General features: G+C 38.5%; 2 protein-coding genes and 1 pseudogene across 2 annotated transcripts; all 3 read right to left on the reverse strand.

Moving 5' to 3' along the window:
- Positions 1-1,582: 1,582 nt before the first annotated feature.
- On the reverse strand, positions 1,583-22,730 carry LOC139457820 (uncharacterized). Its single transcript, XM_071239167.1, has 6 exons — positions 22,667-22,730; positions 22,108-22,452; positions 21,327-21,407; positions 20,894-20,992; positions 3,641-3,751; positions 1,583-1,798 (listed from the first exon to the last, which is right to left on the reverse strand). Exons 1-6 carry the CDS (start codon positions 22,728-22,730, stop codon positions 1,614-1,616), a joined length of 885 nt encoding a protein of 294 aa, XP_071095268.1. The 3' UTR covers positions 1,583-1,613.
- On the reverse strand, positions 5,317-6,690 carry LOC139457819 (uncharacterized). Its single transcript, XM_071239166.1, has 3 exons — positions 6,605-6,690; positions 6,103-6,447; positions 5,317-5,417 (listed from the first exon to the last, which is right to left on the reverse strand). Exons 1-3 carry the CDS (start codon positions 6,666-6,668, stop codon positions 5,317-5,319), a joined length of 510 nt encoding a protein of 169 aa, XP_071095267.1. The 5' UTR covers positions 6,669-6,690.
- LOC139458006 (uncharacterized) lies at positions 7,442-8,750 on the reverse strand (annotated as a pseudogene).

The following is a 22,730-nucleotide window of genomic DNA, read 5'->3' on the forward strand; positions in this document are numbered from 1 at the left end:
CTCCACTATGTGTGAAAGACATCCTTATGAAGGAGGAAATATTCCTACAATCAGCATTCACTCACCTGCAGCTGTTTTTCCGGGTTTAGGTATTGATAAATACATACCTTTAGATATTTTACACAATGTACAACTTGCATTACTGCCAGTTTGTGGTTGCGCACAGTTGTCGGTACATAACAAAGGGATGATGTTTCATTGTCTATCCTGGCGTATTTGGATCATGTATTTCAGTTTGCAGAGGCTTTGCATAAGCGTTATTTATGTTCAAAGAAAATAGGGTTTTTTCTGAGCACCTGAAAGATAAACAATCATTTGGGATGTTCACATTGAAATAACCACGTTTGTGATAATCATATTCCTGACTAGCATGCAAGCATCCAAATTGTCTGCCACGGATTAAATATGCACGTGCAAACTGTGAATCACGACCTTAAAGTCAAGGATGTCTCAATGCATATGCACTGTAAGATGTATTATTAAATTTAAGAAATTCAATACTTTTCTATTTATTAAAATTTATTAACCACAGTTATATATGCATATTTCCTTATCTAGAATAGTCATACAATATCATTGTCCCCGTCGTAATTGCGCTGAGTCATTTCGCAAAACATTTCCAGGTCCGTGTACCTTGTGTTGTAATCAAAAATGCATCTTACCAAAAAACTGTCCCATTGTCGATACTCGCTTACACATTCTGGAGTTACATAAACACAATATACGTCGTAGTATATATCATGTTGTGGTGAATGTAGTATTTAGTTGTATTATACTGCAATGCTTAATGGAACATGCACGAGATACGAATTTATTGAAAACAAAGCCAGTAATCTGTCAGCCTATCAAGCCTTTATTTTTACAGGAAGAGGACAATAAACATTGAATAGAAACTCCAATAAATCCGAACCAGTACGTCACACAAGCATTTTCCAGAAAAGTGACCAGTATAATAGATAATGTGAATTCAGGACATTCAATCATTGACTCTTCAGTCATTCACGCTTTCCTGTTAGAGATTCAGTGAACATGATATTTACACAACATACATATTACGTGGATTCCGTTTGCGTAACTAATGATTCCAAAGGGATAAGTTACAGATACATTTGAAGTGACACAAACACGAAATATACAATACAGATGCTAGTAATCCCCAGCTAAAATAATCACATATGCATCCTATATACAGGTCCTAATAACTGTTCAGATATTCAGATGAAAAAAGGTTATGACACAATTTAAAACGTAAACACCATGGAACTAGTGTCGAATATCTGCCGAAAGGCAAAATAATGATGACAACCGCATGAGTGCATTACTGAAAATCAGTTGTGACACCAGGTGTTACGAAAAAGGGTAAGCTTGTCTTTCCTTTTACAGCGGTACCTCCTATGCACAATTTTCATAAAACATGGTGTTTGTTTTTGCAACACCCAGCAATAATCCTGCTATACGACGATACATCGGTAGTGACAAAATGTTTTTAATTATACCAATGGCGTAATGTCATTATGATAATAGCTTAAGATATTGGCCGAAAAAGACACAAACACTGGAGGATGTATATATATTTGCTGGTCTGACAACTTAAAACAGTGGTTTCCACACTACTAAGTTATCATTTGTGGATTTTCGTAGTCAGCATTCTCGGGCACAGTGTTGTAGTAAACATCGTTTGCATTTATGCTGGACTGTCTGGGGGCTTCCTTCTTGATCTCGGAGTAACAGTGATCTGTATTGCCATTGTGAGCCAAAGTGTCGTATTGAGGTGCATCAATAACAGCCAGTGATACGTCTGTACAAACACAGATACAAATAAGGAGTGTTGTAGACACGAGTCATGTTTTACGTTACACACTGACACAAGATGCTTCACAACTGTTTATGATACAAAGCTCCTCAGCATTAATATTGTTTATTATTTGCATTGAGATGATCTGTCAGAACCAGCTGTCATCCAATGTTTGGATGCCCTAATTGAAAAGTTTGAGGTTGTTCCTACTGACAAGGCCTCAAATAACATAACCATTTTGTGTAAGCATCACTACATGAAATGTTTGATCAAAGAATTTGGCATAAGTGACATGTCAAATAATGCCACATATGAGGTCAGTATGTTAACTGAGGATGAAATCTGCTGAATCAATGAATCAGTAACATCAACTTTTGACTTGGCTGCACAACCTGAAGACATATCCGTTCCTCTTTTGTATTGGATTCCAAAGCTCCATAAAAATCAGTACAGAGAGAGATATATTGCTGGGTTCAGCAAATATACCACAAAATCCCTGTCTCTACGATTAACCATAATCATTCATACAACCAAGAAAGAACTTTCTTATGTTCACAGAAAATATTTGAGACAAATGGAATTATTACAATGTGGATTCTCAGAAAAATTAATGATATGCTTGTCGTTTTTACCATCTCTGAAAGGAACCAAGTCCAATTCTGTCAAAACATTTGATTTTTCAACTTTGTACACCACAATACCATATGAGAAACTTGAGGGAAAACTTCATTGCCTTGATCCATGGGGCTTGTTTAAAAAAATGGTGACCAGATACAGCGTTACTTATCTATCATCAGAGGTTCAGGTCAGTTTGTCAAACATGGAAGCGAGACGTGAAGAATTCCGGGGTAGAATAGGTCTTCAGCAACCCATGCTTGCCGTAAAAGGTGACTATGCTTGTCGTAAAAGACGACTAACGGGATCGGGTGGTCAGGCTCGCCGACTTGGTTGATGCATGTCATCGATCCCAATTGCGTGGATCGATGCTCATGATATAAATCACTGGATTGTCTGGTCCAGACTCGATTATTTTCAGACCGCCGTCATATAGCTGGAATTTTGCTGAGCACGACGTTAAACAACCAACCAACCAACCAACCAACCAAACATGGAAGCAAATGCCCAAAATAGGGATGACTTCAACTTTGCTGTGCTAAACGTTAACTTTGTGTGGAGCAGTGTTCCATCAGCAAGAGCCCTTGGTGTCTTCATTTCACAACTTTTGAGGTAAGTTGCTCTTTCTACCAAGATCTCAAAGAGCGTCACACTGCTCTTGCTCCGAAGCTGATTGATCAGGGTCACATCATTTTAGGCACCAATAAAGCTTTCAAAAAGATTTGTGGTGGAGATGTGGAATCACTATATGTTGACAATATTATGACACATGTATTAAAATCCATTCTTTAAATCAGTAACGGCAAACGGTACAAGTACAACCTACAAATCAGATGATATTAAATCAGTTTCTGATTATAAATAATTGAAAATATTGCTACCCTCCTTACAAGAGATGTAGATTACCTTCCTTGACTTTTCAATTTCGTCTGATCACAACACCTACACAGATAACGATTACGATGAGGATCATGATGCCACCCCCTGTCCGAGCAGCGATGTACATGGTGTCATCTTGAACATAAAACGTATACTGGGCCACTGGGCGTCTGGCCCATGATCTTTGAAAACTATAATGTGAAAAGCTGATTATCTAGAAATATAGCCTGAATGCTTTATAAGCTGTCATGAATGATCGGGTTTGATCTTCAAATCACTTAACATCAAATTCTAATCTGATACCAAATAATTCTAATTTGTTCTGACCGTCATCAAAGAGGTGTAGTTTACCTTGCGTGACGTTTCCCTTTCTTCTCGTCCTTACAACACATAAACAGATAACGATTATAATGAGGATGAAGATTCCTCCTCCTGTCCCAGCAGCGATATACGTGGTGTCATCTGGAAGAGAAAACAGATACTGGGCTAGTAAGTATACTGTCCGTGAGCTTGGCAGATGCATAAGTTTATATAAGTACATTTATGAGTTCGTATATATAAGCAATAAGTATATGTACTGAATAATCTAAGACAACATAAGTTTTACATGAAGAGAGTCCATGCTCTATACACGCAGATAAAGAAGGTGACCTCGGTCTTATGAGGAGCAATGATACGAAGTTACTAGTATTTACTTGATAATGTTTCACCATATAATTTAGTTTGATTGGGAAGTTTTCGAAGCACAGTAAAGATCTAGCCCCCAGGGGGGCGGTTGGGTAGCCTAGAGGTTAATGTGTTCGCTCGTCACGCCGAAGACCCGGGTTCGATTCCCGACATGGGTACAATGTGTGAAGCCCATTTCTGGTGTCCCCTACCGTGATATTGCTGGAATATTGCTAAAAGTGGCGTAAAACAATATACACTCACTCACTCTAGCTCTCAGGCACACAATAGTAAAATTGGAATAAGTGGAGTAAGATTAAACACAGTTGTAATTGGCTAGCGCTTTCAGCTCGTACAAAGATGAGTCTCATGAGGCCATAACTGAATACCGAACATAAAGTTGTGTAACGCGTAACCCAATAGATACGAGTAACCTTTAATGCAGAACCGTACAAAACTAGGTTTTAGGCATACTAAGCAGAGATGGAGTTTATATATGCCTACTACATTCTTAAGTTTCTGTATATCAGTAACCTTTAATTGCCATCATGGCCGACTCACACTTGAATTCAGCTGATCCAATTTTTCTTCGGTTACCCGATGACGTTAATAAGCGCGTTGTGAGTAATGGGTGTATGGTCCATGGCTTTTTTCCGTGCCACTTATCGTGACGTGACGACAATATTGCTTACTCTGTTATTCATAATCGTTCATTCATTCACAATGACAAAGCTAAGTCAATATAAGAATTTCAATAAAATGCTGCACCGAAATAATGGGGTTGATCTGTCACGATATCATGTGAAAACCGCAATGTCTAGAGAGCTATCACAGTACAATCTGTTCAAATGCACATTCAGTGCACATTGTTGGTATGTCTTGGACCCTGGGTCAGTATATGTTTTTGTTATATTTTCATGAATGTTTCTAATGTACACAACTACCTTGATTATCGTTGGGCTGGGCAGTAGTTATCTTGATAGTTATCAGATTTGCCAACGTTGTCAGCTGTCTTATAAGTAGTCCCGTTAAAGCCTGACGACATAAAAAATATATACAAATAATTATGAAATTTGCTCGCTCACCACAGAGGACATAAAATAACACACTTCTGTAGTTTGAATATTCCGATAGACGAGCCACGTCATGTTCAATTAATGTTTAGTGTGTTTAGGAACGGACGTTCGAACATTTTACACACAATGTTACTTACTAAAATGTGTGGATAGCTGATACATATATTAGGTCAATAACATACAGAAGATTATTAAAACAGATAAAATGGCTTTCGCCGGCATTAGTGTGATTTCACATAACTGGTATCAATACAACGTTTCTCTAAATGTATAACACATCGTTAGTTAAACTGATACAAATCTACCATGAGTACCGCTGTCTGTGGTGATCGTTGTTACTGAATCAGTCAGTGGTGAAGTTGACTTATCAGTAGTCCCTGGAATGACTGCATGGAAAAATAATACATATTATTTGTGACATTTACTCGCTCAATATCGATACACATGAATAAGCGATTTTATATTGACCACCCACCTCCATGGTCAACTGGTTAGAGCGTTTGTCCTGAGAGGGGAAGATCGGTGGGTTTGACACCAGGCCAGGACATACGAGAAGTCGTAGTTTTCACCCTGTCCGGTATCAAGGGAAAAACACGCGGTGTTGTCTGTTCGGAGTTGGTCTACTGTTTGTGAATGGGGCATGCATGTTAAACTGCACCAAGGTATCTGAGTGGGCAAACACTATGAAACGGGAATTGTATACGGAGTTATACAAGCAACCAGACAGAAACACACACGCACTCACTCACTACACACATACACACACAAACACGTGCATGTACGTCGCTATCTAAGTCGAGTAATCATGGACGCGACGTAACAAATTTCACCTTACTTACGATAGTGTTAACACCGGATGTATCTCTGGGTGACCGTTTTATAAAGTGCCTCCTCTGTAGATGTCGTGTTCATAGTTCTTGAACATTTACATATGGTTCCCAGGTATATATTTCATGAATCAGCTACATCTGCATCCGTTCTGGCACAATGTGTCATAGTATGATGTATGGGATCAGAAAGGACACGTTGATGTAAACAAAGGAGTATGAGCGCATGACAAAAAGATCATACCTAGCATAAGGTTGTTACTGACTCTAATGCGTTGATCCTCACACCGCCACACAGTGCCAGCTTGGGTGTATTGAGTTGTAGTTAGTGTCATGTTGTGCTGGTGGTCACCACAGCTTACACTGACATCATTTGATGTGAATAGGTCGTAACGATATGCAAGATTATTGGTTGTAGTATTGGGTGGGTTTCTGGTACAACCATAACCTGCAAACACTGACGTGAGAACTCGCTCCTCATCTAAATACCAATGTGTGAAGGAGATGTTGGTAGTGGTGTTGATGGAACTGCAGACTAAGGTGATATCACCTCCTGACTGGAACTGAGTGAGTTGTAGAAGGAGACCACCTGTAATATTCCAAAATACAACCACCATGAGAAGTAATCAGAACATAAGCATGCAGTGGCATTCTTTGTCGGACATAAAGTGCTAAAATCACTATTTAATTACACCTATGACATCCCGATGGTTCAGCCCTTCGCATGATTAGAAATTCAAACCTACTGTTATGTGTGTATGCAAACCATCCTATACACAGCAGTGTAATCAGGCGAATCCCAATGTCCATGTTTCTCCTAAATCAAACGTCCTCTCGTCAACATTCTTTAAGGTTTGGTTGAAATAACCCGACAGAAGTTACTACACATGAAATGCACACAGAGCAACGTGCAGCATTCTTCGTGAACAAACATCAGAGCTCCACTATATGTGCAATACATCCTTATGAAGGAGGAACTATTCCTACAATCAGCATTCACTCGAACACAGCCTTTTTTTTCCTGGTTTAGGTATTCACGACTACATACCTACATGCTAGCCCACCTTAGGGAATATAGAATAACACGCTACTATTGTTTGAATACAAAGCTAGATGACTAAGGATCAGTTATGTTTAGTGTGATTGTGAAAGGACGTTCGAACATTTTACATATAACGTCACTAACTCAAATGTGTGGATAGCTGGATATAATATACAGAGGATTGTTAAAACTATCAGATGTTGTATCTAACCTACGATTGTAAAGATGGCTTGCGCCGGAATTAGTTCATGTTAAACTGTGGCCTACTATTTGAATGGGCAAGTGCTTTGAAACTGGCATAACACACACACACACACACACACACACACACACACACACACACACACACACACACACACACACACACACACACACACACACACACACACACACACACGTCGCGATTTAAATTATTGTTCTTGAATATTATTATTGTTTTTGTTCTTTCCCTGTATTCAAAAGACTCAGTGTTAATTTTGCAGTGGCACATGCACAACCTTACTCAGAACATGATTTGTGAGATCAAAAGGACACGTTGATATTAATGAAAGGAATATGGGCGCATGACAAAAAGATCAAAACCTGAAGTAAGGTTGTTACTGACTCTCCTGCGTTCATTCCCACACCGCCACACAGTCCCAACATGTGAGTACTGAGTTGTAGCTTGTGTAATGTTGTGTTGGAGGTCACCACAGCTTACACAGACATCCGTTGATGTGTATAGTGAGTGAGTGAGTATGGTTTTGCGCCGTGTTAGAGCAATATTCCAGCAATATCACGGCGGGAGACACCAGAAATGGGCTTCACATATTGTACCCATGTTGGGAATCGAACCCGGGTCTTCGGCGTGAGGAGCGAACGCTTTAACCACTAGGCTACCCGACCGCCCTGTTGATGTGTATAGGTCGTAACTATATGCATAACTATCGTTTGTGCTGTTGGGTGGGTTCTTTGCACAGATATTCCCTGCAGACACTGACGTGAGAAGTCGGAAGTCATCCAGGTACCAATGTGAGTGAGTGAGTATGGTTTTACGCCGCTTTTAGCAATATTCCAGCAATATCACGGCGGGGGACACCAGAAAATGGGCTTCAACGTGACGAGCGAACGCTTTAACCACTAGGCTACCCGACCGCCCCTGTACCAATGTGTAAACTTTATGTTAATAGTGGTTTTAGTAGGGCTGCAGACTAAGATGACATCATCGCCTGACTGGAACTGAGTGAGTTCAAGAGGGAGACCACCTGCAACATTCTAGGTACAACCAGCACATGCATGAAGTTACTTTGTATTGAGAGGTAGCCTCAGCCTACACTGTCATCCTTTGATGTGTATCAGCTGTAATGTTGGGTGATTGTTTGGTACAGACAGTACCTGCACACACTGACGTGATAACTAGCTCCTCATCTTTATCAATATGTAAATTACATGTCGATAGTGTTATTGGTCGCGCTGCAGACTAAGGTGACATTATTGCTTGACTGGAACTAAGTGCGTTCTAGAGGGAGAACACCTGTAACATTCAAGCATGAGAATATATCGGACAAACAGGTAGTGATTTTCATACTTTGTCACTCTTCAACACCTGTCATATTGGAATTCCGGAGACGTGCACAAAACAAAAGTGGTACAATACAATTACACGGCATACACCATATCTGTATGTATATAGATAATTCAATACTTAGTATACTGACATAGGGAAACCTACGTGTGTCCACAATCCGTCCTATCAACAACAGAGTAGTCAGGTAAACAAAACAGCCCATGCTGCCAACACATCGAATCCACTCTCGTGAACGTCCCTTGAAGGTTGCAAATATACTGTTAAACTAGTCACTGCACACCATGTCCTACACTGAGCCGCATGCAGAGAGGTCTGTGCAGTCACCAACCACTCTCATGGAACTGTTATTTCCTGGTTTAGATAGAGTCGGAATCAAGATTTCTTTATGAATATGAAAAGGTTTTCGCTGCTTTTATTTAGATAATGATGAATTCCTACCCGTTAGTGTGGAAAAATGGAACGAGTCGCTATTGAATTCAACTGACCTGAGACAGTACATTTACCATTTAAAATACATTTGGTTTGCCAAAAAATAATGACTTGAAATATACTTTCTCAGAAAAAAACTATGTTCAGATAGTCGCGCGTTTGAGTCTTTTTGGTGGTATTGTTACTTGTTAATTTAAGTTTGACTGTCGTATCGTGACACAGTGGCAGCTTTCACAAAGCAGCCTCGGGTAACCTGCCGATGTATGATATGTGTGCGAGGTAGGCTACAAAAGGTTCGTTATCACAACCTATTAAAACTGCCCTAGCCAAATACAACTTAGCAGATTCTTACAAAAGTTTGCACATTGTCTTTTCGATTCATACCTCAATGAACCGAAAAAATACACAGTCAATGCTTGTAATTAAATTCAATAACAAAAACATGTTTTATCTACAATAGTTTAACCAAAAACAGTTGTATATATCAAAGCGGATAAAAATGACGAGATTGATAAACATTCCGGGTGTAGGAATACATACTGTGGCGTGACATGAAGCTGGTGACTGTTTAATTACGCACATAACTTTCCTACGCTTCAGAGTCAGTAGCCAATCAACTGAGAGTATGATACAAACAAAGTTCATAGGACCTGTCAATCAAGGCAAGAGGCGAGGAGAACTGCAACAGTCAGACTGTAACGAACAGGAACAATTATACTCGGGAGAAGGTGGCTGTTTCAAATAACATGGTCAGTTACCGCCACTTTTAAACATTAGTTCCCTGAGAAGGGAAGACACTTTTAATAAAAATGCTGATTAGAAATGAAACCAGAAGACATGAAAGTTGTGGAACCGAGGCGAGCGGCAAAAAACAGGCGAGTGAGCCTGCACGTTTGCTGTTTCATTCCTTCTCGGCCTTCGGTCCCAAAGAGTTGTTTGGACAGTGACTATGCATGCATTTCGCTTAATTTCCAGTGCATGACGATACACGTGAGCAGAAAGGGAATTCCCCCGACTGTAATAGTGGGATTCCCCGACATGCCGTAGTAATAAAAAAAGTCCGCCTCGGTGGGCGTGGCTAAAATGTTTACATTCATTGGGAAATGAATGCAATAACACGTGACCTATTCAGCTAATCAGAATGAACACAACGAAAATTGAAATATTCAGTAATATCACGAGCATTTATTCATGTCAAGAACATATAAAAATGAACGGATATAATCGGAGAGGTTATCTTTTAATTGAAGTTCGACTTGATAATCCATAGGATTAGAGAACTAGTGTAAGACAACTAAATATACACACACGCAAGCGTTGACATTGATAATTTTGCACAAATCTAAGTACAATGATTGATACAGCTTGGTACTCTTCCTGTGTTCTCAATAACACATACAGCAAAATATCTGTCCTATTTTGTCTATCTTAGTTGTCATACCAGTGCGATCTCTCCGGTTGGATATATAAACGCATATAATGTATCCCTACTGAAACCAAAGATACTTATATCAAACAGAACAGTAATAGCATCTTCAACGTATCGAACAGCAATAACATAGTTATCTTAGCAAAGAAAATTTTATCAAAACCAGTATTCCTCTCGAATACCTCCCGAACTAGTCTGTTGACTATATTTCATATAAAGCAACAGTGTCATGTTGAGATACAAAAGAAGCAAAGCCAATATCGGACTGTTTGTAGGTTAAACCTTCTATATTCCAAGTAATGTAAAATATGCATTTGACTGTTGACTCACAATAACAGCCCTGGCCATCCCGTTATTTCCCTGAGGCTGTCTTAAGTTTGACCTTGACCGCAGCACTCGCTCCTGATCCGCAGCTGACGATGTTCCTCTTGAGTTGCGATCTGCGACTTGGGCCGACTACTGATACTCATACCTTCCAGAAAAGAAGCTGGCATGTCCTCAATAACGAGCCTGCCATTCTTATAATAGCCCCTCTTGTTCTCAGATTTGAGCAAAATCAGTTTCTAACGCTATCGCTATTTACGAATAATTACAACAAACCAAATGTACACTATATTTCCAATCAATATTTTACAATAAGGGGCGATATGTATGATATTATTATTGTTTACGTTAAGGGTTGCAGGTTGTTACTCTTAATTTTGTTGTTGTTTGTTACATACAGAGTTAACACATAACCCTCAAGGTTAAATGTTTTACATTTAGAGTATACCCTTTTACATTAAGGGTCGTAACACTGCTATAGAAAATCCGAACTTCTTTAACAAATTCAGGCGACAATGGCCCAATGGTTTCCTGAAGAGAAGGTGGTTGCTCACGATAACGGACACCAGGGCACACATGCACACATGCAAGCAGATTTGATTTTCTTTCAGGTGAGCTCCAGATTAGTGTGTATGTGCGTGTGTGTTGGGGTGCATGGTTATGTGCATGTGCGTTCGCGAGTGCGTGTGCATATGCATGTGCTAGTCAGAACTTTTACATGTTTTAAGGTGCTGGCCTACTGTCATATCATGCCTCAACCTGGGTCTTCGGCGTGACGACCACATGGCTACCCACCGCTCCAATTCAGAAAACAGATACTCTTGGACCCATAGTTCAAGAGCTTACATGGTGGTAGTTTGCTCTTATAAATTTGCACAGTTTATCTGAACATGAAAACATCTAATCTAAGCATATAAACATTTAACATGTGTGTTTGTGAAAGACATGACAAGGGCGCAACAAAGCGATCTGATACCACAACGGGCACAACAATATAGAATCAATGTGGAATCATTGTCGTTATACAACTTTGAAATGACATTGATATTTGGTGGAATTTGAAAGTTGAAATGAAGTCGAAATGTCGACATGGAATCAACATCAGACATTAATGTTGAAACAATGTTTGTTATGGTATTGGTTGAATATTGGTTCCAATGATCCATAATTCTCTAAACACTATATTTACAGATCAAAGAAATTCCCAAATGCTTCTCCGTTGTAATGCTAACATTTAGGACGCTTTCAGTTCTTTGACTCTATACTTGCAGGATAAGCCTTTTTTATCTAACAACAGGTAGAATGAAAACGTTGTTTTTTCTCAAAAACACTTCCCCATGTATGCTGTCCTAACTTTAGTTCCTGGCAATCTATAGCACATTTTTATCTTTTGTTGTTAAGTGATTATTTACTCTTTAAAATGGTCCCAAATTGTTTTTTTAAAATTAAATATGTGATACATTACTAGCTATGGTACTTTCTATCGCTATTAGGGTATAATATATTATTAATGTGTCACATTTTCCCGTCACAATATGGCTGAAATACTGCCGCTGTGACTATGAAAGTTAACTGACTTAATCACTCAAACACAACATGCCCACTCAACCAAACTCACTCACTCCAGAGTAATGAAGGCATCCGGTCGAAAACGGAAAGCACATTCATATTACACGAAGTCCGTGACATAACTTTTCTGATCTATATATATTTTTTTTTTATTGTATTGTAGAAGTTTTCATCCAAATAAAATCTTCTGCTTCTGAACAATATTGCGTTATACCGAACAATACTGAAGAATGTTGATCAATAGTGGGTAACACTGAGTAATACTGAACAATACTGAGTTATACCGAACAATACTGAACAATGTTGATCAATAGTGGGTAACACTGAGTAATACTGAACAATACTGAGTTACACCGAACAGCACTGAACAATGTTGATCAATAGTGGGTAACACTGAGTAATACTGAACAAAACTGCGTTATACCGAACAAACTCAACAATGTTGATCAATAGTGGGTAACACTGAGTAATACTGAACAATACTGAGTTACACCGAACAATACTGAACAATGTTTATCAATAGTAGGTAACACTGAGTAATACTGAACAATACTGAGTTATACCGAACAACAATGAACAATGTTGATCAATTGTGGGTAACACTGAGTAATACTGAACAATACTGAGTTATACCGAACAATACTGAACGATGTTGATCAAAAGTGGGTAACACGGAGTAATACTGAACAATACTGAGTTATACCGAACAATAGTGAACAATGTTGATCAATAGTGGGTAACACTGAGTAATACTGAACAATACTGACATGTTTATTTGTTTGTTTAATTGCTAATATTCCAGCTATATGAAGATGGCCTGTCAATAATCGCGACTTGGTTGACGTTTGTCATCGTATTCCAATTTCGTAAATAGATCCTCATGATTTCAATCACTGGATTGTCATGTCCATACTCAATTATTTACAGACCACCGTCATCTAGCGTTAAAAAACACACAAACAAACACAAAATAATTTTAAAAAACTAATTGAAAAGGAGATCGGATGGACCGTAACCTGGCTGGTTGTGTGTTGTTCCCTGTGACTTGGGACTTGGGACTATGGTATCAACTACTGTTTCCTTTTCCTTTTCCCACCCTCTGACTGGTGTAATGCAACAGACAAAACATTCAACGTTTGTACTGTCGGGTTGCTGCAGGCCGAGCGTACAGTCATATTTCCTCGAGCTTATGTTCTCATCGTACAGATGCGATCGTTTATTGATATATTCATAATGTGGAATTTGTTGTTTAGACGGTTTGGCAATTCACGTATGTTATATAGGCGTGATGAATAGCACGCTTAATAGAGTAAAATATATATCACCAGGATCTGCTTGGCCTGATTTCATTGATTACGAACCTTGGGTTCTTACTTAGCACGGTGAACTTGTTTGGGGATTCAGTTACTTTGTGGAGGGTCACTTAAACGTTGGTGGAAAGTCGGAACTTACGCATGTGAAGTTTGACTATTCTTACGAGCATTGAATATTAGGTTGGAGAGTAAAAGAACACAGTTATTCAGGTGAGGCATATTTATTTGATGCCGAAAGCAGATAAGGAAGTAAAAGCCACATGTTAAAACAAAACTTGATCAACAGGTTTGACAACATAAAAACGACTGTCCTACTGACCTATGTGTGGAAACGTAAATGATTGAACAATAGGAAATAGGAAAACAATAAGGTCAAAATCAAATAAGTGTAATTTCTGCACACTTAAAACATTGAAAACATGACACAGGGGAGCATGCAGTACATTTATAACTGATTGCATAAACATCAGCAGCAAGAATCATTTTGTAAAACTACAAAAAGAACTCCCAGTATGCAGTATGCTATGTTTTTACCTTGATACCTGTATACACGAGCTTACAATCAGTTCGATATGAACATGATCAAATGGAGTTCAGATATGCTTCATAATAACCAACATTTTGTTATATTCAAATCCGTTAGGTCTGGCATATATTCGCTTGAATTGAATGTTTCTGTAGCAGGCACAATTATCCTTTGCTGAGGTGCTTTGTATGACGAAACCTTAAATGCGAAGTATATAACTTGCTGATAAGCGATACAATGTTACACAACACACAAATAAGATAATGTTGATTTGAGTTCCCCGAGGTACGCGGTGGAGGAAAACCACTTTGAAACCGTTTCACATCCCTGTTGCAGTATTTTCCTGCCATACTTGAATCACCTGCCCCACTGAAATTTTTGAAATATTCTATCACGATTTTCCTGGTATATTCATATTCGGTTTTCACAAATATTTTAACTGATCGCTATTTTCCGCTAGTTAGACATTCGTGATACGATTGAAAACAACAACGCATAATGTAGCCAAATATGTAGAATGACGTTTTTCAAACAGGCCCATGCGATACGCCCGGAGTTGGAACATCCAAAATAAATATTTGTTGCATTGAAATAAGTATGAATGTCAAAAGCATGACAACCAATACGACCAATATATATAACACAGCAGAGAAATGTCCTTGCAAAAAGCTTGAACAATATTAAAGTTTGAAAAATGTGAAAAAAATAAACGCACAAATATTCGTCAAATGTGTTATAGATACTAGTGTCCAAAAGAAAGTATATACAAGCTAACAAGTTTTTAACTATTTTGATCACTTGAAAAAATCAATGTAAATTAAGACTTTATCATCATCATCATCATCATCATCATCATCATCATCATCATCATTTATTGTATTCAGGCCATAGGCCCATATACATACAATAATATTATATATATATATACAATTTTGTACATGTACAAGTATAAACATGCAGACTTCTATGCAAAGAGATGTGCACATGCACAATTTTTTATGAAAAATAAATCGCATTACAACACAACAAGAAGAGATTAAAGCATTTGATTAATAAAGGCAAATAACCTCAAGAATAATTAAACATCATTTGTACAAAGACGGTTGCGAAGTCGTAAACCATAATTAACGTATAGGATAGTATTCTTTTGTTGCTCGTTAGATATTTCATCAAAACGGAGGAGCTTAATTAGTGTCTTAAATATGTCGCACGAAGACAACCAAATGTATTTTGTGACAAAAAGTAGAAGAAATGAAATCTTTTGTAAAAATCGTGTATTTTGCCAAAACGACTTTGGCTATGAAGAGCGACATGCACGTGCAAAAGTGCTGTATAAAACTGAGAATACGGTACGTTATGGAGACATCAACCAAAAGCACGTTTAACATCTGTACAGAGGGAGAGACGCGTTGGTTGGCGCAACAAGGAGCCACTCACGCCACCCACGCCACCATGTCGAACAAGAGCTGTGACAGTGATATTGTGAAACGTGTCATTGTTGACCACCATGTGTCTTTGTGTTTCCGTCGATCGTAAAGTGCTTGTTTGAATAACATGAGCAGTTATGCACAGTGTGTTAAAACTAAGCTCTCTCTCTCTCTCTCTCTCTCTCTCTCTCTCTCTCTCTCTCTCTCTCTCTCTCTCTCTCTCTCTCTCTCTGTATATATATATATATATATATATATATATATATATATATATATATATATATATATATATATATTGACTTTCTACATGCTTTTTTTTTTATTTCAAATTCTTCCAAAATCTTGTTATACTTTCTTTTGGGCATTAATTGAAATAACACATCTTCTTACATACTTAATAACGGCTGCTGAAATTGGTTGATATTGATTGAGTTATATTTACCAACAATGTGTAATTAATTATGTGGGGGCACGGGTGGCCCAGTCGTCTATGGCGCCGCAATTCGCTGTGCAGAGTTTTAGTCCTTTGGGCGAGCCAGAAACCTATGATTCTGGGTTCGAATCCCGGTTCGCCCCGATTATGTTTCTAGGATTGTCAGCACCATACCCATGCTCGAGGGTTTCACCAAAGTGGTAAACGTCTAAGGCATGCCCCACTTCGAGATTTCCTCCCACATTAAGCTGACATGTCGTGATATAACTGGAATACTGTTAAAAGCGGTGTAAAAAACCAAACTCACTCACTCACTCACTCACTAATTAATTATATACTAGTATTACATCCTGGTATAAACAGAGACGGGACTAAGATTCTATTTACCATCTACAATAATAACCCTAACTTTCACTCAGTAATAACCAATGTCTTGAGTGTAAGAATTACAGCTTTCTAGCTACAATGGCAGATATAATTTATCAGTGATGTCATTTGATTGTGACATCAGGGCAATGGTCTGCAAAGATTTTGAGGCAGGTGCATTGAAGTGATGTTAGGTTTAGATGAAAATCCCAGCTTTACTGATGCATGTCATATATGTTTAGTGGAAACAATGACATAAATATATGTTGCAATTGAAATAAGTATAGATGCTAACAGAATTATATGATAATAACCTAAAACATATATGTGTCCATCAAAACAAATATTAAAGTTTGAACAATTTAAAACAACATAAAACCACAGTGGTAAACTACTTAACACATACAGAGGAAAGTGTTAGTTTTCTCAGTTTAAGAAGCAGTCTTACATATGAAAAAAGACGTCTCATGACTTTCTCATATGTATGACACATATAAAACAGTTACACGATAGTATAAACATAACGGTTTTGAACAGCTCACGATGTGAGCTAACACCAGAGCGTTTACTCTGGACTCAGTACTGATAATGCTATTTTCTTCTTTAATGTGACATTTAACAGTAACACTAGTCCTAAAATATATGTACAGATGGGCAATTCCAAAGTAACTACATGATAGTGTTGTTTTTCAAACTGTTCAAACCCGTTCTCGTATTGACCACATTTCAGGCATGGATTGCTTACATCTGCATATTGTCATTGTATTTGTCATGGCAATTGAAATCAGTCGACCGCGATGTAAATTATAGTGTATTTGTATTCCATTGTTTTAGAATCATTTTCATGAGACGGCTGTGTCAAAATCAAAACTGAACGTTTTCAGTATTTTCCTAACCGCCATCAGTCTTTGAAGCCATGACAACCGATAGTACATCTGGATTACATTGTTGATCAGTACAGTACACTGCGGTTATGACGAACTCAAAGGGACCTCTAATTTTAGTTCGTTATAACCATATTTCGTTATAAGTATATATGCGGCAACAGGCCGGGGTCCAAAAAGAATAAGTTTTATCTGTTAGTTCGTTATTAATTAGCATGTTCGTTATAAAGGTAGTTTACTGTACATTTATATCAACTTACCCTACATTGAAATAATGTCTGAGTTCAACGCAGAACTATTCACAGTAGAGAGAGAGCTATACACAACAAGGAGAACACCCAAAGGAGCAGAGCCCCATTTGAATTTGTTTGTCGAACACACGTGGTGAGCGTTGTGTCGCCCTAGAACATCGGCTGCACCGAATTAGCTGACGTCGCTTCCTCTATTTAGATTTCACTATACTCATTGTCGGCTTCGGACCAAGTACTATCTGCAACAACCAATGTGTTTATGTCATCCGCACATATTCCATCCAAACATCAACGTTGTCTTTCTGTCATAAATCCCTCAAGGGATGTTACATTTTGTAGGTAAGTTGTTTTACGCCTCAGTTAAATATTCCTGATGACATCCTTTAAATAGTCGAGTCTGGAGTAGACAAACCGACGGTTACTGTTATAGTAAATGTTCCACGTCGTTGGGCAAAGATGACATACTATGTACCAAGTTCGTTTGTTTGCTGTTTGCTGTTTAACCGCGAATATTACAGCTTTTTGATGGGGTCTGTAAACCATTGATTATGGACCAGACAACACAGTGACTGATATCATGAGCATCTAAAACATTCGGATCCAATGACATGACATGCACAAGTCGCCGATTCTAACCACTCGATGCCGTTAGTTGACAAATCAACTAAGTCACCGAGCCAGACCATCCGACCCATTCAGAGCCTCTTACGACAGACGTGGATAAGGAGACGCATTCTAACCCGTTGTCCGGTCAATCGCACTTCCGTGTATACTTACTCGTTCCGTTCTTTGTTTTTTCATGGACATGTCCGGTACGGCATACAGATCACCAATGTTCACAGCACCGCCTACAGCTGACTGGTGTTTGGGTGTCGTGTCCGGGACGCCGTACTTGTCACCATCATTGACAGCTCCACGTACAGCTAGCTGGTGTTTGGGTGTCTTGTCTGGTACGGCATACAGATCACCAACGTCGACAGCGCCGCCAAGAGCAGGTATGTGTTCGGGTGTATTGTCTGGTACGGCAGTTGAATATAGAATTATGGTGTTTATATTTCAACAAGTAACAACATATTATTCTCCCTAGATATTCTTTCTGAAATTAGTAAGCTTAATTTAGAAGGCAACACTCAAACTATAATCACAATTTGAATACAATAGTCAGATATGTGATGAAGTGAAGAACACCATAACAGAAAAGACTTACAAGTGAAGAGCACCTTGTTGTCAACAGGTTCAACTTGGTATCTGAAAAGAAATATCATATTGTTTTTAAGTTATTGCTCGTTTCAACACTGGGAAAAATTTGAAGGAAAAAGTTTCAACATTTTCATGAATAATATTATTTTTTTCACATTTGAGGCGTTACCATTGATCTGTCAACTTGTGTCATCGTATCCCAAAAGGTGATGGGCGTTACCCGCAGTATCATTGGTTGGTTGGTGTGTTGTTTAACGCCACACTAAGAAATATATGACTAAGCTATATGACGGCGGTCTGTAAATAATTCAGTATGGACCAGACAAGCCAGTGCTGAATATCATCAGCATCGATCCGATCAATTTGGATCGATGACATGCATCAACCAAGCGTGACGATCCGATCCCGCTTGTCGCCTCTTACGACAAGCATGGCCGCCTTTACAAAGCATCAATATCTAATGTGTCTATTTATAGTCCATTGTCCTCCAACAACTTAGAATCAACGATCACGCTTATTAATACAATACAAATTTGAAAATATTTTAGAACTACCTGTGGATACAAAAATGCGCGTTTTTTTAATCAGTTACATTATAAAAGAACAATTGTGAAGAAAATATTTGAACGACGAATTAACCATGATCAGGGTTGATGATGCGACCGTTGTTGTGTGTGTTAATTATATTAATGAATACTTTTAAATGAAGGCGACAAGGTCACCCATCTCTATCGAGAGTATTATGATGAAAACAATTAATTAACGTATTATGTACTACATAAATGCGGTAAAACCCTTTTTTATATTTATAAGATATCTCCGTCAAGTCGATTGCTTGATTACTTTTTATGAAACTGACATTTAATCTTCACATCTGAAATGCTTTATAACGCTGTCATGAATGTTCAAGTTTGATCTTCAAATCACTTAACATCAAATTAGAATCTGATATCAAATAAGTCTTATGTATTCTGACGGTCATCAAAGAGGTGTAGTTTACCTTCTTGTGACGTTTCCCTTTCTTCTCATCCTTACAACACATACACAGATAACGATTATAATGAGGATGACGATTCCTCCTCCTGTCCCAGCAGCGATATCTTGAAGAGAATAGAAATACTGGGCTAGTAAGTATATTGTCCTTGATCTTGGCACATGGATAAGCCTATATAAGTACATTTATGAGTTTGTATATGTAAGCAATGAGTATAAGTACTGAATTATCTAAGACAAGATAACTTTTACGTGAAGAGAGTCCATGCTGTATACACGCAGATAGAGATGGTGACGTCCGTCTATGAGGAGCAATGATACGAAGTTACTAGTATTTAATTGATATTGTTTCACCATACAATTTAGTTTGATTGGGAAGTTTTCGAAGCACAGTAAAGATCTAGCTCCCAGGGGGGCGGTTGGGTAGCCTAGTGGCTAAAGTGTTCGCTCGTCACGCCGAAGACCCGGGTTCGATTCCCGACATGGGTACAATGTGTGAAGCCAATTCTGGTGTTCCCCGCCGTGATATTGCTGGAATATTGCTAAAAGTGGCGTAAAACCATATTCACTCACTCTCAGGCACACTATAGTAAAATTGGAATAAGTGAAGTAAGATTAAACACAGTTGTAATTGGCTAGCGCTTTCAGCTCGTACAAAGTATGAGGCTCATGAGGCCATAACTGAATAACGAACATGAAGTTATGTAACGCGTAACTCGATAGATACGAGTAACCTTTTATGCAGAACTGTACAAAACTAGGCATACTAAGCAGAGATGGAGATTATATATGAGTACTACATTTTTAAGTTTCTGAATATCAGTAACCTTTAATTGCCACCATGGCCAACTAACATTAGAATTCAGCTGATCCAACATTTCTTCGGTTACCCGATGACGTTAATAAGCACGTAATAAGCAGTAATGGGTGTATGGTCCATGTTTTTTTCCGTGCCAATTATCGTGGCGTGACGACAATTTTGCTGACTCTGTTATTTATAATAATTCATTCGTTTACAATGGCAAAGCTAAGTCAATATAAGACATTTAATAAAATGCCGCACCGAAATAATGGGGTTGATCTATCACAATATCATGTGAAAACTGCAATGTCTAGAGAGCTATCACAGTACTGTCTGTTTTAAATGTACATTCAGTGCACACTGTTGCTATGTCTTGCTATGTCCTGGGTCAGTATATGGTTTTGTTACATATTCATGAATGTTTCTAAATATCATATATATCGTACCCAAAGGTTAGTATGACGACTAGTACACAACTACCTTGATTGTCGTTGCTCGGGGCAGAGGTTATCTTGATAGTTGTAAGATTTGCCAACGTTGTCAGCTGTGAACTTCTCTTATAAGTAGTTCCGTGAAAGCCTGACGACATAAATAATATATACAGATAATTATGAAATTTGCTCGCTCACCACAGAGGACATAAAATAACACACTTCTATAGTTTGAATATTCCGATAGACGAGCCACATCATGTTCAATTTAGTGTGTTTAGGAACGGGCGTTCGAACATTTTACATACAAAGTTACTAAATTTGTGGATAGCTGAAACATGTATTAGGTTAATGACATACAGAGGATTATTAAAACAGATAACATGTCTTTCGCTGGCATTAGTGTAAATGACATCACTGGTATCAATACAATGATTCTCTAAATATATAATACATCGTCAGTTTCACTGATACAAATCTACCATGATTATCGCTGTCTGTGGTGATCGTTGTTGCTGAATCAGTCAGTGGTGTAGTTGACTTATCAGTAGTCCCAGGAATGACTGCATACATAAATAATAAATATTATTTGTGACATTTACTAGCTTAATATCGATACACATGAACAAGCGATTTTATATTAACCGCCTCCATGGTCAACCGGTTAGAGCGTTTGTCCAGAGAGGGGAAGATCGGTGGCTTTGACACCAGGCCAGGTCATACGACAAGGCATAGTATTCTCCTTGGGGAAAAACACGGTTTTGTCTGTTCGGAGTTAGTCTACTGTTTCTGAATGGGGAATGCATTTACACCGCACCACGCTATCTGAGGTATCACTATGAAACAGGCATGTGTACTGACCAATACAAGCAACCACACACACACACACGCACACACACACACACGCACGCACGCACGGAAGCACGCACGCACACACACATGTACACACACACACTCACACACGTACATGTACGTCGCTATATAAGTGGAGTAATGATGGACGCGACGTAACACATTTCACCTCACTCTCCGAAAGTGCTAATACCGTATGCATCTGTGGGTGACCGATTTATAAAGTGCTTAATTTGTAGATGGCGTGTTCATAGTTCTTGAACATTTACGTATGGTTCCCAGGTATATATTTCATGAATCAGTTACATCTGCATTCGTTCTTGCACAATATGTTATAGTATGATGCATGGGATCAGAAAGGACACGCTGATATAAATAAAGGAGTATGAGCGCATAACAAAAAGATCATACCAAACGTAAGGTTGTTGCTGACTCTAAAGCGTTGATCCTCACATCGCCACACAGTGCCAGCATTGAGGTATTGAGTTGTAGTTAGTGTCATGTTGTGCTTGTAGTCACTACAGCTTACACTGACATTATTTGATGTGAATAGGTCGTAACGATATGCAGGATTATTGGCTGTATAATTGGGTGGGTGTCTGGTACAACGATGACCTACAAACACTGACGTGAAAACTCGCTCCTCATCTAAATACCAATGTGTCAAGGACATGTTGATAGTGGTGTTGATGGCACTGCAGACTAAGGTGACATTATCGCCTGATTGGTACTGAGTGAGTTGTAGAGGGAGACCACCTGTAACATTCCAAGATACAACCACAATGAGGAGCAATCAGAACACAAACACGCAGTGGTATTTGTTGTCGTTCTTCATGTACTTACAATACCCAAATAACTGTAACACTCAAACATGAAACAGATAGGATATAAAGTGGTACAATCACTATTAAATTACACCTACGACATCCTAATGGTTCTACCCTTCGCATGATTAGAAATTCAAACCTACTGTTATTTGTGTACGCAATCCATCCTATACACAGTAGTGTAATCAGGTGAATCCTGGTGTCCAT

The sequence above is a fragment of the Haliotis cracherodii genome, unplaced genomic scaffold (genome assembly GCF_022045235.1).
Source record: "Haliotis cracherodii isolate W230 unplaced genomic scaffold, xgHalCrac1.p SCAF_12, whole genome shotgun sequence".
Taxonomy (NCBI): Eukaryota; Metazoa; Mollusca; class Gastropoda; order Lepetellida; family Haliotidae; genus Haliotis; species Haliotis cracherodii.